Source organism: Castanea sativa, chromosome 2 (assembly GCF_040712315.1).
Source record: "Castanea sativa cultivar Marrone di Chiusa Pesio chromosome 2, ASM4071231v1".
In the NCBI taxonomy this organism is placed as follows: domain Eukaryota; kingdom Viridiplantae; phylum Streptophyta; class Magnoliopsida; order Fagales; family Fagaceae; genus Castanea; species Castanea sativa.
The window spans coordinates 9,208,299-9,223,606 of record NC_134014.1 but is presented as its reverse complement, the minus strand read 5'-3'; the positions used below and the strand labels follow the sequence as shown (position 1 = coordinate 9,223,606).

At 33.5% G+C, this 15,308-nt stretch overlaps 1 protein-coding gene across 1 annotated transcript; it reads right to left on the bottom strand.

The window, feature by feature from the left end:
- Positions 1-11,269: 11,269 nt before the first annotated feature.
- LOC142624850 (potassium transporter 5-like) lies at positions 11,270-11,937 on the bottom strand. Its single transcript, XM_075798588.1, has 2 exons — positions 11,916-11,937; positions 11,270-11,763 (listed from the first exon to the last, which is right to left on the bottom strand). The coding sequence occupies exons 1-2, from the start codon at positions 11,935-11,937 to the stop codon at positions 11,270-11,272; spliced, it is 516 nt and encodes a 171-aa protein (XP_075654703.1).
- Positions 11,938-15,308: the final 3,371 nt, after the last annotated feature.

Sequence of the window (15,308 nt, the reverse complement as noted above, 5' to 3'; positions counted from 1 at the left end):
TTTTTAATCACACCCCTCTCCAACACTTTGGATCAAAATTTATGAAATAAAACAATTTGTCGAAGCTTTCAAGCTTTTATTGTTTAAAAATGAGTTTGAAATTTTCAGAGTCACTTATCAATATAAAAAGCTTTCAGACATGGGTAAATTGGATAGAATTTACATAGGTGCATATCTATATGTGTGTGTGTGTGTGTGTGTGTGCGCGTGTGTGTGTGTTTATCAAAGTGTTGTTGTGTTGCTATTTTTATCAAAGTGTTGTTGTGTTGCAATTTATTTTGTTAGACCACATTTTCATCACATAGGATATCTATTTATAGATTTATTAAGCTAGTTTTAATTATTCAAAGTACAAGAGAAACTCTAGAAGTTCAAATCAATTATTTTTCTTCATACAAGTCAGGTGAGATGTCAATGGCTATTGGCTTCTATTTTCTAGCTCATTTTTACATTTACTTCTTTACTGCCAAGTATTGTCTCTTTGGATGAATTATTGACAAGTAGCATCCACTTATTGAATTGCAAATTACCTTTCAAGCATTATAGACACAAGGGAAATAGTTTGGGCTTTTTCCAAATACTAGAATTGCTTCTCAAAACTATTTTTTTAGTTATATTAATTTCAAAATTTTGGTTTAGGACATTCAACAAATATAAAATCTTCAAAAAAAAATGCAGAAGAAATAAGATAATAGAGCAAGAGTAAATATCCAAAGCATTGTGTAACAAACTGAAAGCTCGGATTTGTGTTAAAACACAAGAGCTTGTTTGGACCCCAAATTAAAAAAAACGGCTCAGTTGATTTTACTCTAACTTATCTTAGTGCAGAAATAAGAGTAAATGAAGCGCAATCAACTAATACTACTCTATTGCATAAACATGAACAACAAACAATAAAAGTAAAGCACAAGAGTAAGGGAAAAAAGATGCAAACACAAGATAACACGGCGATGTATTATCGAAGAGAAAATCGAAAAACTCGACGAAAAACCTCTCCGCCGCCCTCTGAGCGGTAAATCGATCTACTAGACAATAAGTTGGGATACATGAATAACAAGAGACCCTCCAAGCCTAATTTACCCAATGTACCTAAGCCCTCCAAGCTCCTACTCCAATAAGGCTTCTCGAAACGGTGTCTTGTCTAGCTTTCTGGATCCCGCAATGCACCCGATTTCATCCGCCAAGCTTCACCAGCTTCTTTTGGCAAATCTCCAAAGCTTCCCAATCTCCAAAACACTCTCTACACTTTGAAAAAGTGTGGGTTGTGTTTGAGTACAAATCTCCTCTCAAGGTATGACAATGGAAGAGTGAAAGAGAAGAGGCTACAATGATTTTTCACTAAGGATGGGTAGCTCTCTCTCTCTAAAAAATGGGTGTGTGTGTTGTAGAAAACATATCTAGGGTTTTTCTCTCTGAATGACATCTCATACTTTTGTGGGTAATGAGGGTATATATAGTATGGGTAAAGGGTAAGAAAGTCACACTTAAAAAACCTCTAGGCAGAGAGTTTCATGGGTATCTCGCGAGAATGCCTTACCCGCGAGATACTCGCGAAATCCTCTAGGCTGGCACGACTCTTCAACTTCCAGCATATGCTTCTCACGTGACTCTTTCGCGGGTTAGTTTCTAGCGATACAATCGCGAAATCCATTAATTCTTCATTTTATGCTCGATTCTTCACTAACTTAATACTAAACCCAATACAATAAAATTCTACAAAAATACAAGGAAACAAATTTATGTAATTACAACACTTTTTGTCATGGAATAAAGTCAACATAAAACAGAGTTGTAAATCACAACTTTACACAAACAAATCGAGCATTTTCAAACAAAATCCATCAACAAAAATGTCTTTGAACTTTGAAGTAAACCCATTAACAACAACAAAAATTGAGCTTTTTCAAACAAAAAAAAATTAAAGCTTTACAAATTTTTTTGTGAATATTATACCATTGTGCACATAACAATTTATCTACACATAAATTCCAAAAATCCATGGCTCAGCTATGCTAAAATACAAGAAATTTTAAGAACTTTGTTGACATTTACTTGGTTATTCAGCTTTTGTCGTATTCACTGTGGAATCATTGTTGGGTCACGGGATGGGAGGTTGTAGGGAACCAACTAAGGTGCATTTGCTACTATGAATTTGTAAATAAAAGTCCTTAACATCAATCTAGGTTTTCAAAGAAGTGGGAAAAGATGAGCGGGAAGGGATGATTGCCGAAATTTTGGGTTTTGTAAAACTTTTAAGAATAAGTTGAGGGCAATTTTGGAAATATGTTCTTAACTAAATGGTAGGTTAGTACACAACATTTTTAACATCAATTTAACAGAGTCTAGTTAAATGAATGTCAAAGGGGGAAATGTTTTTTCCTTTTAAGTTTTGGGGTGAATGTCATTTTCCCAAACCTCAAGAGAGGAAGTGTTATTTGCCTTTTTTTTTGGTTTTATATGTCGGTACCTGAGGACCGAGGAGGGATATGATGTGTATGAATTATAAACAATAAAGTACTCTCATATTTACATTTTTAGCATTACTTTTATGTTATTTTGTGGCTGATTATATGTTGGCTTTGATTTAGAGGTAATAAAGGTTTTACATACAAAGTGGGCCTAGACCAATTGTCAAGCTAACTTAAGACCTAGAAGCACGAAAGAAAAATTCAGCCCAAAGTCAAGATCCAGCCCAAGCGTGAATTCAAGAGAAGACCAAAAGCAAAGAAAGAAAAGAAAAAAAGAAAAAAGAAAAAAAGAAGCCCAAGATTCAATCCAGCATGGATGTGGTGTGCAAGGAAACAAAACTCAAGTCAACAATTCTTACATAGTCAACGTGGTGGGCTTTAGAGTCCAAATCAGTTATTGTATTATTGTTGTAGGCCTCTTGATTTGTTCACCAAAAGATCTACTAATAGTACTTGGGCCACGTTGGTTTTAATAAGAAGCTTTTAGTCTCAGCCCCATTGGTGAAGGAAGTATAAATAGTATGAAATAGAAATAGAGGGGCGGCAGTGAAGGAAGCGGAAACCTAGGCGAGAAGTGAGAGCTGAAAAAGGGGGCAGCGAAGGCTGAAAGGCAGGAGCAAAAGGGCAGTGCCGCATGTGGCTTTTTCTTCACCCTTTCTCTATGCTAGCACGGTAACTTTTCTCTTCCATTCTAGTTAGCGGTTTAATTGTCTAGTTTAGTGTTTAATATATATATTATGTTTTCTTTCAATTATTATGAGTAGCTAAATTTATAATTAAGGTTGAAGATAAAACCTTGTTAAGGATTATCAGTAATATTTAAGTAATTTGATTTTTCTCACAATAGTTGTTCTTTAATGATTTAAATTGTTCTCGCTTCATATCAATTGACTAAGAGGATTCTAGATATAAGTTCAATTATGTTTTTCTCATGATTTGGGATTTGTCTTAATTAATTGAATGCTTAGTTTATTATTTGTTGATTTTAAAATTGGATATCTTTTGCGATTTGTTTGGCTACGGATACAATTGATGATTTGATTTTATACCTAAAAAGTGAAGAAGAACATGCTTTTGATTTAAAACAAAGATTTTAATGATAATATTTACCATGATAGCAAGATTGATTTCTAAATTATCATACAGTGATTGGGAAAAATTAATAATCATAAATATGTGCTGATATGACTTACAAGGCGGATTCCAAAACCTTAATTCCTTTCTCTAGATTGTTTACATCTTTTTATTGCTCTGTATTATATCTTTGCTTAGTTTAATTATTTGTTTAGTTTATTTAATTGCAAACAACCAATTTTTATTAAACTAGATTATGATTAATTTGGTTAAGATTTGATTAATTTTTCTACATTCATACAAGTCCTTGTGGGTTCGACCTCATTCTTGTCAAATTATACTTCGGTATGGTTTGTACCCTTGCGAGTATTTTAAAATTTCACAATAGGATACAATAAGCTGTGACTGACACTATAAAAGCATTCTAAGCCTGAGGAGGGGGTTCGCCCTTGGATAGGAGGGGAAAGGACAAACGAGTTCCTAGAAGTTTGAATGGAGAGAAGGGCATTCAGAGAGAGAGAGTCAAGATAGGTGAAGGAAGTTTCCAGCAAAGACACACCTGCTGCCTCCGCATTAAATGACTAGCAACAGGTTTATCAGCTACATTGATAAGGAAGTGACATGAACAGTAGATTCACAGCTAAGCAACCCCTTCTACCACCTTCAATAGAAATTTAAGAGGACAAGTGTCCTAAGGGGAGTCTGGAGGATTGTAGATGGAGGACTAGGATGCAATAAGTTGAGGAATATATAAAGGAAGAGAACTTCCAAATGAAAGGACCCAGAAAAAATCAGAGAATAGAAATTAGAACAAGAACAGTGAAAGAAAGAAAGAACGAGAACAGTGTACCTCCCAGCATAAGGACTTCGTCGTCGGGCTAGCTTGCAAAGAACCTTTTATATACTTAATCTTTGACTTTTGTTCATTCCTTCCCTGTTTGTATCATCAGGCCAAACCCAACTTGTTTTACCCCGCTCTCTTTACATATATCTATTGATTTTGGCCTAGCTAGATAACACAAATTTCACTATTTTAAGTGGGTTTGGGTCACCAGATTTCGTGCCCTTACATTATACGTTGTTTATTTTATGAAGAAAGAAAAAATAGTATGCAACAAGTTTATTATATAAAGTGGAGTAAAAATTAAATTTTTAACAAAGTGGAACATGAGAAATTGGATAGATAATTTTCATTCTACCATTGATTAGTCATGATAATACCAATTATTTGTATCACTTTTTGTATTCCACTTTATTTAAACAAAAAATTTGTATTGCACTTCATACTCCATTTACAACTTTATCATGTATTCTTTTTACTTCCCTTATAAAATAACTGAATTTTAAAATAAAAAAATAAAAAATGAACACATGACATACCACAATTGATACAGAATAAAGTAAAACATAAAAAATGGCAAGGTAAATTTGTATTCAGTCCCACATACATGGTTTCACTCAAAATTTTTAATTACACCTTGGCACTTTGTTTCCTAATTTTCACCATGCTATTCTTTTTTTCTTGCGCATTTAGATACGTTTATCTTTTTATTAAAACTTTCTCAAAAAAAAAGAAAAAGAAAAAGAAAAGATAGATGTATTTTTCATATATAAATGGCAGAGTAAAAGGGCATTTTGACCTTTTAATAAATTCCCCCTACTCCTATATTTGTTAATAAAAAATTTAAAATTTTGTTTAAATTTTACTCAATTAAGACCCGCATATTTTATATAAAATATATATATATATATATATATTTTTTGCATATTTACCTTATATATGAATGGAATTTTCATCCTTTTTCTCAAAAAAAAAATTGACCACCTCTTTTTTTTTATATAAAAAAAAAAAGTTTAAAAGCTCAAGAGCATTAATGTCTAATCTTTTTCATTATAATATTCATTTTTATTCTACCATATATAACTCATCAATTTCTTGAGTTTTTAAAGCATATGTTCATGTAAATATATAAGTATTAATGGGCTCTTTATATTTATATATATATATATATATATATATTTTTTTTTTTTTTTTAAATGTATTAATACTCATTTAAAATTAATTAAATTGTAATACTACTCCTTTAAAGTATTGTAAGGACCTAAAAACTCACAAACCTGCTAAGGTTCCTATTGCTGGTTTCCTGATTAAAGGTCCTTGTACAATATATTTGGTAGAGAGGGTCCAACAACAAAAAGTCCCTCCTCCATCTCTTCCAGCCCCTATTTATATCATTCGTTCCTATCATCTCAACCTTACATCTTGCCATCTATCAAGCTTTTCCCCCCGACACATGTCTGTCGGTAACAGAACAAAGCTCTAACTCTGCGCTATACACTGTTCAGGTCATATCTACATTAATGCAACGGACATAACTGGTATTCTCTAATTAATGCGACCAGAAAGATTGGTGCCAGCCATTTAATGCAATCCTCTAGGTTATCCTACTACATTCAGATATGTGCAATATGTCCCTTATGTCACCAGTGTCCATACCACCTCATCTTCAGGTATCGTCAGGTGAATTTCCTTAGTCCTTTATATCCTCTTACTTGCTACGTGTCAGCCTTCCCTTCCTCGGGTCCTAGGGCTCCTGGGTCCTCGACACCTCACAAGTATTAATATCTCATTCTTCTTTTTTTCCTTCTGATAATCATTCATTTCCATGTATAACTCATTTATGTATATACCTTTTAATAAAAGTTCAATTTTATTTTTCAAAAACAAACTCTCATTTTTTTTTCATTTTTTTTTTTTTCATTTTGCATGTAGAGTTAAGGATATATATAATCGAAGGCATTTGACTTTTTGTTGATTCTTTTAATATTTTGTCACATAAGTTTTTACATACCTATAATTTTACAAGTCATTATTTTCATATATATATATATATATAAATATATATATATATTAATTGATTTAATTTACATTCTACATTTAAACCCTCCATAGAATATTTATACAATTATACTTCATATTTTTTTTTTTGATAAATAATTATACTTCATATTTTCAATAAATGGTAAGATAGATAGTTCCCTATATAATAAATGTAAGTGCACAATTGCACCTGGCCCCAAGAACAGTTACGGGCTCAGGCCCAATGAGCTTTAAACAATATGAATTTGTAGAGTGTGGGCTTGAAACCCAGGTTAGAAGTGTTTGAGGATTAAATGACAAACCAAAGATTGGCGGTATTTGGAAACAACAAGGAGTAACGTAAATCAGGTCTCCTCGGACGTAAGACGAGAGCTGTTCTTTTATTATCTCTTTCTCTTTTTTGTTTTTCTTTTTAGGTTACAAAAAGGAGAGTCCTCCCCATTTCTGTTCTAAGTTGCTCCTTAAATACTCCTCTTTTTGATACTTTGTACACGTGTTGCCCCAACTCCCCCTTAGCCTAGATATTTCTTTTCTCAGTGCCTTTGAATAGTAACCAGAAGTTTCACTTCCACTGTTCAGGTGTCACTTCCCCATTAATGCGGCCAGGGTGGTAGGTGCAGGGTCTTTAATGTGGAGGTGGCAGCCTTTATCTTTGGTATTTCTCTAACATCGGTGCTTCTAGGACATTCAAGGGTTTACCCCCTTTAACCATTGGTCTTGACCGTGTCATTCCCTAACCTTTACCATGAAGTCCCGGGTTCTCCGATGTCCGTCCGAAGAGAAATTCACCCTCGGCTGGATCCTCGGATCCTCGGCGTATGGGCTGACCCATAATACTAACAAGTTCTAAACCCAAGAGCAGGTCGGCTTTCCTTAGTATGGCCCAAAGGCCCACATTCCCATCAGAGTCTTTTTACTCCCCACAATAAATATCTTCTTTTTTAGAAGGTATAATAAATGCCTATTAATTGTTTATATAATTATCATATTTCATACTTTGACAAATAGTAAAATATTAAATAAAAATCATATTTTGTTTTAATTATTTTGTGCATTGCATGGGTTACTAAGTTACTAACTAGTTTTGCTTAAAAAACAAGTTGGTCAAAAGTCTTGTACCTCAACTAATTGGCATGTCCTAGTGTTTCTATGACATCTCAGGTTCAAATATCTCTTTTACAGTTGTAATTATGAAATTATTTGAAAAGATAAAAAGTTGGGCATAGTATAATTACATCTAAAAAAATGTAGGTTTTAAAAACTATAGACAAACAAAAAACTAAATAATTAACCAAATTAAAAAAAAAATCAAATAAACGTCCAAAGTATTTACATTGCCCTACAAAATTCACATTAAGAATATATATATCTCTCTCTCTCTCTCTCTCAAATGTCGCCTAGTCTAGGGGTATTTTCGGTAGAGTTGTACATGATTCATTGTGGTTGGTAAAATTGACCATTTATTTAATCACTCCACAGATCGGTTTGGTCAATTCCTTGAACAAATTTCAGGGTAGTTTGAAGAAAAACCTTTCAAATTTCTCTTATATTTTTTTATTGGGTATGAATTTTAAAAATTTAACTATTGACTTGTATTTTCTAATTATATCCTCCATTCTTGAAAATTTATAAAGATCAATAACTATGTCATTAATCTAATATTTAAATTTCAAGTTTTTGTGATCTAAAATTTTTGATAAAAAATAAATTTATTGATCAAATAGTAAATAAAATCTGATTTGAACAAAATTTGACATGCATGCTAAGAACACAAAAAACATGCAATCCAATAGTTAAATTTTTAAAATTCGCATCCAATAAAAAATATAGGAGAAGTTTGAAGAATTTCTCTCCATACTAATTTAAAGAGAAACTTTGTCCTATGGTTGGCTTGTTGACTCAAGTCGTTTGAATCGCTCAATTGTATTGGGCCAAAATCCCTTTATATGATTTTGTTTTACGCATGATTGAGCCTTTTCTTAGATTGGATTGGGTACAGTTGAGGTTTTTTTTTTTTAACCTTACCCTTGTTAATCTATCTTTGAAATTAAAAGACTTTAATTAATACCTATTATTCTATGTTTTTAGAAATTTTAGGTTATGTTTGGTAACAATTTTTGTTTTCTATTTTCAAAAACTTATTTTTTTGAGAATATTAAGAAAAAACAATTTTCTTGTATTTTTGAAATAAAAAATATGTTTGGTTAGTTGAAAAAAAAGAAAAAGAAAAATAGTTTTTGAAGAAAAAATAGAAAATACTAAAATATGTTGTTACTAAGATTTGAACTCTAATGCGAACATATATTCATTAAATTAAATCCGTTTTTTCATTGACTTTTGAATATTAGAAACTGAAAACAATTTTTTGCATGTTTTCAGTTTCTTTCACAAATTGAGTTTTGAAAATGGTTTTTTTTTTTTTTTTTTTTCTGTCCATCTTGAGTTGCCAAACAAGTTTCTTAGTCCCAAAAATAAAAAATTGTTTTTGGAAATAGAAGATAAGGGGGGAAAATAGTTACCAAATATACCCTTAGTTTTTAGAGGTAAAAAAAAGAAAAAAGAAACAAAGCATAGTGTTAAAGAGTTTATAATAATTTTAGGGGATAAATGCACTTTTAATCCCTACATTTTGACGTTTACGCGTGTTATTTTCGTTCTTTCCGTCAGTTACCCGACGAAAATAGCTGAGGTGGCAGCCAGAGACATTAAAATATTATTAAAAATGCCACATTAGCATCTATTTGTTTTTTTTTAAAAATAATTTGTCAATTTTAACTTGAAAAAAAAATTAAAAACAATAAAATCAAATGCCTATGAACACAATAACACAAACCCAGAAAATCATAGAACACATACGCAGAAAATTAAACCCAAGAACACGAATCAAATGCCAAGGAAATTAAAAAAGCTTCAAAGATTCGAAACACAACAACCCAGAAAACATCAAACCCAGAAACCGAAACAAACATCAAACCCAGAAACAAAAAACAAACATCAAACCCAGAAACAGAAACAAACATCAAACCCAAAAATAAGAAACAAACATCAAACCCAGAAACCCAGAAACAAACCCAGAAACCCAACTCGGTCTCAACCCCAGCCACCACGATCTCTACCCACCCCAACCCAACCTCAACCCCAGCCACCCCAACTCAAGCCACCCCAACCGGTCTCAACCCACCCACCCAAGCCGGCCCACAATCCACCCACCTCAACCTAACCTCAAACCCAGCCACCCCGAGCTCAACACCAGCCACCCCAGTCGGTCTCAACCCACCCACCCCACCTCGATCTCAACCCACCCACCCCACCTCACCTCGATCTCAACCCATCCCACCCAGACCAACCTCAACCCATCCCACCCCGATCTCAACTCACCCAACCCAGACCAACCTCAACCCACCCCAGCCGATCTCGACCCATCCACCCCCTCAACCCATCCCACCCCGATCTCAACTCACCCAACCCAGACCAACCTCAACCCACCCCAGCCGATCTCGACCCATCCACCCCACCCCGATCTTAACCCATCCACTCCGATCTCAACCTACCACAGCCACCACAAGCCACTGCACCACCAGGTACCACGAGTGAGAAACACGAATGAGAGAGAGAGAGAGAGAGAGAGAGAGAGAGAAGAGAATGAGAAAATTTGAGAGAGTGAGACACGGATGAGAGAGAGAGAGAGAGAAGAAAAACTAATTTAAGAAAATGAGATGGAAGAGAAAAGAGCAGAGAGAGTTTTTTATCTTAATTTTAGTGATTTTTTATCTTATTTTTGTTTTTTTATTTAATTAAAATTGATAATTTTTTTTAAATAGATGTTGACGTGGCATTTTTAATAATATTTTAATGTCTCTGGCTACCAGTTCAGCTATTTCCGTCGGTTGACTGACGAAAATGACGAAAATAACACGCGTAAATTGGTTTAAGAATTAAAAGTGGTAAAAATAAAATGTAAGGACTAAAATGGAAAAACATCAAAATGTAGGGACTAAAAGTGTATTTACGTCTAATTTTAGTGTTTTGAATTAGATAAATTTATGATTTTAAGTTTTATAATTAAGAAATATATTGGTTTTAATAGAGTTTATTTAATTTATTTTTTTAATTTCTTAATTTTGCAAATAAATATAATATGTTAATTAGATTTAGAAAAAGAAATGTTTATTTTATGTTGTTCTAGTAACGGCTAGGTAATTAAGATAGTCCAAATCCTTGTAATTTGTAAAGCACTCAACCCTTAAAAACATATTGGTTTTTTAAGATTATGGAAACATTCAATAATAATGATGATATGGTGATTTTACTTAGGTGAGTAAGAAGATAGTCTCAACTTTCACATTGAGTATTATGAATGTGTCATTTCGCACAAAAATTAAAATGAACACAACAAAGACTCAAGCTACAATTAGAAATGATTTGGATTCGATTTAGATTTTAGATTGTAAGCAAGGGTAACAACCTAGTTTATTACTTATCTAGGAATCAGTCTCTCAACAACTAGTTATGATCTTTTATAATTTATTGCTTATTATGGTATAACTTATTTGTACTCTGAGCTAATAATTAAGCAGGCAAGCACATGCACTTAAAATGTCAAACACAAACTTTTATACATCCTTGCAAAAGTATATTTAAAATATTAATTCTCATTTCATGCCTTGAATTAGCACAAGATGGCTAGATCGAGATTTCATTGTTATATGAAAGTAAAAGGAAACTATTACATGATATTTAAAAACTACAGTGGCTGCAGTGGCATCAAACTCTAGTATTTGAAATGGTTTTTCATGCCATTAGCAAACCAAGTTGAAAGAAAATCACAACAAACTGATCAAAAAGTCTATACCTCATAAGTCATCCCCACCTTGAGAAGACGATTGCGAGGAATCATGAAAACCTCATATACTTGTCTCACACATCTTTTCAACCAATTATAGGCATAGTTTATAGCGAACTTCTTCAAAAAGCTAGACCCCTTTGAAGCCATCATTTCATTTTCACCCATTAGATAAACATCCCCAAATTTTAGTGCATCATCCACAATTCCCACCTCTCTTTGCACCATTTCTTCATCAACCTTTTCTACTTCGTTGTTATCAGCTAATTCATTAGGCTTGAGCAGATCATTTCGTATGAACTCCTTCAATTGATTCACCAACATCTCCTTAAAAAACTCACACTCAGATCTTGAATCCTTATATCCATACCTTAAAACACATCGGAAAATGCCTAACTCATGAGGCTCTATTCGTCCAAACAAAAAAGGTTCCTCTGGAGGGACTGTGCTAATGGTTAGATACTTGATTGAAACAAAGACAAGAACTGAGTGTAAAGCTGGTACATTCACAAAGTAGTGGGTGAATATAGGGGAAATTCCATGGACAAGCTCAATGTAAAATAGGGCAACACCTAGAACCCGATGGATGCTAGGATTAGAGGCTGCCTCCACCAATTTACGAGTAGAAACTTTGTTTTCTAGTTCATACTTGTACTTCTTCTGGTAGCCATAGTTCCATAAATACATAATGGTCACAGGAGTCAAGGAAAACAATAGAGGAAGGTACCCTCCATCAACAAACTTGCAGAGTACTGAGCTCAAGAATAGGAATTCCAAGAGCCCTATAGTTAAAGCATATATGATGATCAAGTAGATATTTGTCTTCCATATCATGACCATCACAAGGAGAAGAAATGAAGATGTGATTGTAAATACAAATGCCACTGCAATTCCTATTGAAAGAGTATGAAGAAAAAGAGTTGGAAAGACTTGCACAAGTAGAATTCAAAAAGGAAGATTCAAAAGGAAGCTAATAGAAAATGTTTTCATTCTTCATAACACAACATAGTAAAATAACATATTGATACAAAGAATACTACTTTAAGTGTTCGTTAATGAACTGTATGATGGAATTAAGTTATTTATTATGTTTATTTAGCTTATGTACAATGTTTTGATACAAAGAATACAACTTTAAGTGTTCGTTAATGAACTGTATGATGGAATTAAGTTATTTATTATGTTTATTTAGCTTATGTACAATGTTTTGAAGCAACTTTTGCCTAACTTAAACCTAAAAAGTCAATGAAAATAAACTCTCATAAACAAGCACAAAAGACATTTTTTGACTACTTTAACTTCATTTTAGGACACTTCATTGCTTTGAAACATCATCATCATCATGGGAAGAGGATTTTGAATAAGGTTCTCTCTAGGTAATGCTTGATGCTAAGCCACAAGACTCTTAATATTTTTATGGCTTTTGAGTTTCGACAAGTCTTAATTCATATCAACATCCAAATAAATCGAAAAAATTGTACAATTTTTTTTTACTACCCCTCATAATTGTAAAATTATATTAAAAAATAAAGAAAAGTTTGAGGTGATTTACCATAAGCGTTCCCTATCTTCAATGTATTTTTGAAGCCAAGAGTGACACCCACTTAATATGAGATTTCCATTTGAATAAGAAAATTATTTTACCCAAGTAGTGTTAAGGTATTGATGAATGCAAATGTGTAACACCACGTTTTCATGCGCTCTGTTTCCCCTCATTCCCAAATGCATTGACCTCTTTCTCTTTGTTAATCATTTGATTCTATAAGTAATTAAGTGGGGAATTGTATGTTGATTACAGGTACCATTTGTGTAATTAGTAAAATAGATCAAGCTGCATTAGACCAAAAAGCTTTGGCTACTTTTCAGGCTCTCCTGTTAAATCAGGGGCCCTCAAGAGCATTTGATATGCCATGGGTTGCTTTAATAGGTCAATCGGTTGCAATAATTCTGGTAATGACTAATGTTTTTACTTACAACAAATGTGACTTTATTTCCTTATTTTTGCTATAATTCTTGAGGAGTTTGGATTTTGGAGTTTTGTGACGTATAAGGAAGTTTTCAAATGTTAACTTATTATTAGGTTACTCATACAAATTTCTCCTGATTTTTAGCTCTGTAAACTGGTCATAGTTTGCGCTTCCATCTACTGCTGACATGTAGGTTGTATTTAGCGAATAAATCTAGTTTATTAATTTGGTTTACATGCGAATAAATCTAGCATTATTGTTGTGATGTAGGCAAATAAATTTTTGGAATTTCAGTGTATAGATGCTTTGTGGAAACTAGAAAGTTTCTCTATTTTTTGAAATATTGATGTTATTGTGATTGATATATCCTGTTGTTTGAACTGTGGGCATCAATTTTGTGTTTCATTGCTGAGAAAGTATAGGAAAGTCGAAGGAAAAAAATGTTCCTAGTGTAGAGCAGAAGGGGGATGAGGGTGTAGAGCAGGCTGTTGTGAAGTATTCAGGGGTTACGGCTGCGTTCAAAACGCGGCCATAGTTGTGTGCTAAAACCGCGTTTTTAAAACACAACTATAGTCCTAGCCTGAAGCCGCGTTTTTAAAACGGGGCCATAGTGATGGGCTGAAGCCACGTTTTTAAAACGCGGCTTCAGCTCACAACTATGGCCGCGTTTAAAAAAATGTGGCCATAGACCCCTCAAGCCTATAGTTACGCATTTTAGGCCATGGTTGAAAACGTGGCCTAAAAAAACGCGGCTATAGACCAAATTGTCTTATAGCCACGTTTTTCTGAGCTATAGCCACGTTTTAAAAATGCGACCTTAGAACCTTTTTTTTGTAGTGGTTGTACATTTGTAATAAGCAAAATTGAATTTACCTACCAGGGTCACACACATGGTTTCCACACAGAATTTTTTAATTGGTTCTTTGTTTCTTAATCCACACAACACAATGCCACTCATATTTCCTATTCTGGAAAGGCTTTCTTCCCATTTAATTCTCCCAATTCCTCTTTTTTTTTTTTCTTATATTTTATTAGTTTTTTTTTTTTTTTTGGAGAAGGTATATTTTATTAGCTAATTCAATCATGTGTTTGAATTTAATTAAGGAACCTAATCTTCAAAATTAAATTTAAGTTTTCCCTAATTGTTAATATTCAATTATGTGCTACAATAGTAATAAACAATTTTCTAATATAAAAATATACTTTTACTTTATAATAATTCATTGATGATTTATTGGTACGTACAAAATAATTGTGATTATATGTGTTTTTCTTTATATTTGGCAATAATTTAACTTTACTTTTTGAATTTTTTTTTTTTTTTGGGCTAAATACTTTACTTTTTGAAAATACATCTTCTATACTCTATCCTATTTGTAAGTGCACAATTGCACCTGGACCCAAAGACAACTACGGGCTCAGGCCCAATGAGCCTTAGACAATAAAATTTGTAGAGCGTGGGTTTGAAACCTAGATTAGAAGTGCTGAGAACTTAATAACGGGCTAAGTGTTACAAACACAAGTAGATAACAAAAAATAACAGAAAATAGGCCTCCTCGGACGTTAGCCGAGGACCACTTCTGTATTATTGCTATTTCTTCCTTAAAAGTTACAATTCTTAGTCTCTTTCTTTGTTGCTGATCCCCCCCCCCTTTTCTCTGGCCTCCATCCCCCTTAAATACTTCCTTCCCTGATACTTTTTGGACAGTGACTAGAAGTTTCAGCCCTACTGTTCAGGGGTCACCTCCCCATTAATGCGGCCAGGGAGGTAGATGCAGAGCATTTAATGCGGAGGTGGCAGCCTTTGCACTTGATATTTTCTTTAACACTGGTGCATCTAGAGGGTTCAGAGTATCCCCTTTTAACCATTAGTCTTTCCAGAGTTATACCTTGACCTTCATAATGAAGTTTTGAGTTCTCTTGGATTTGTCCGCAGAGAAGCTCGTTCTCGGCTGTACCCTCGGATCCTTGGCGTATGGGCCAATTCGTAGAGCTTAATTCTGGAGTAGGTCGGTCCTCCATACTACAGTCCAAAGGCCCATATGCCCACTTGGGTCATTTTACCCCCCACACTA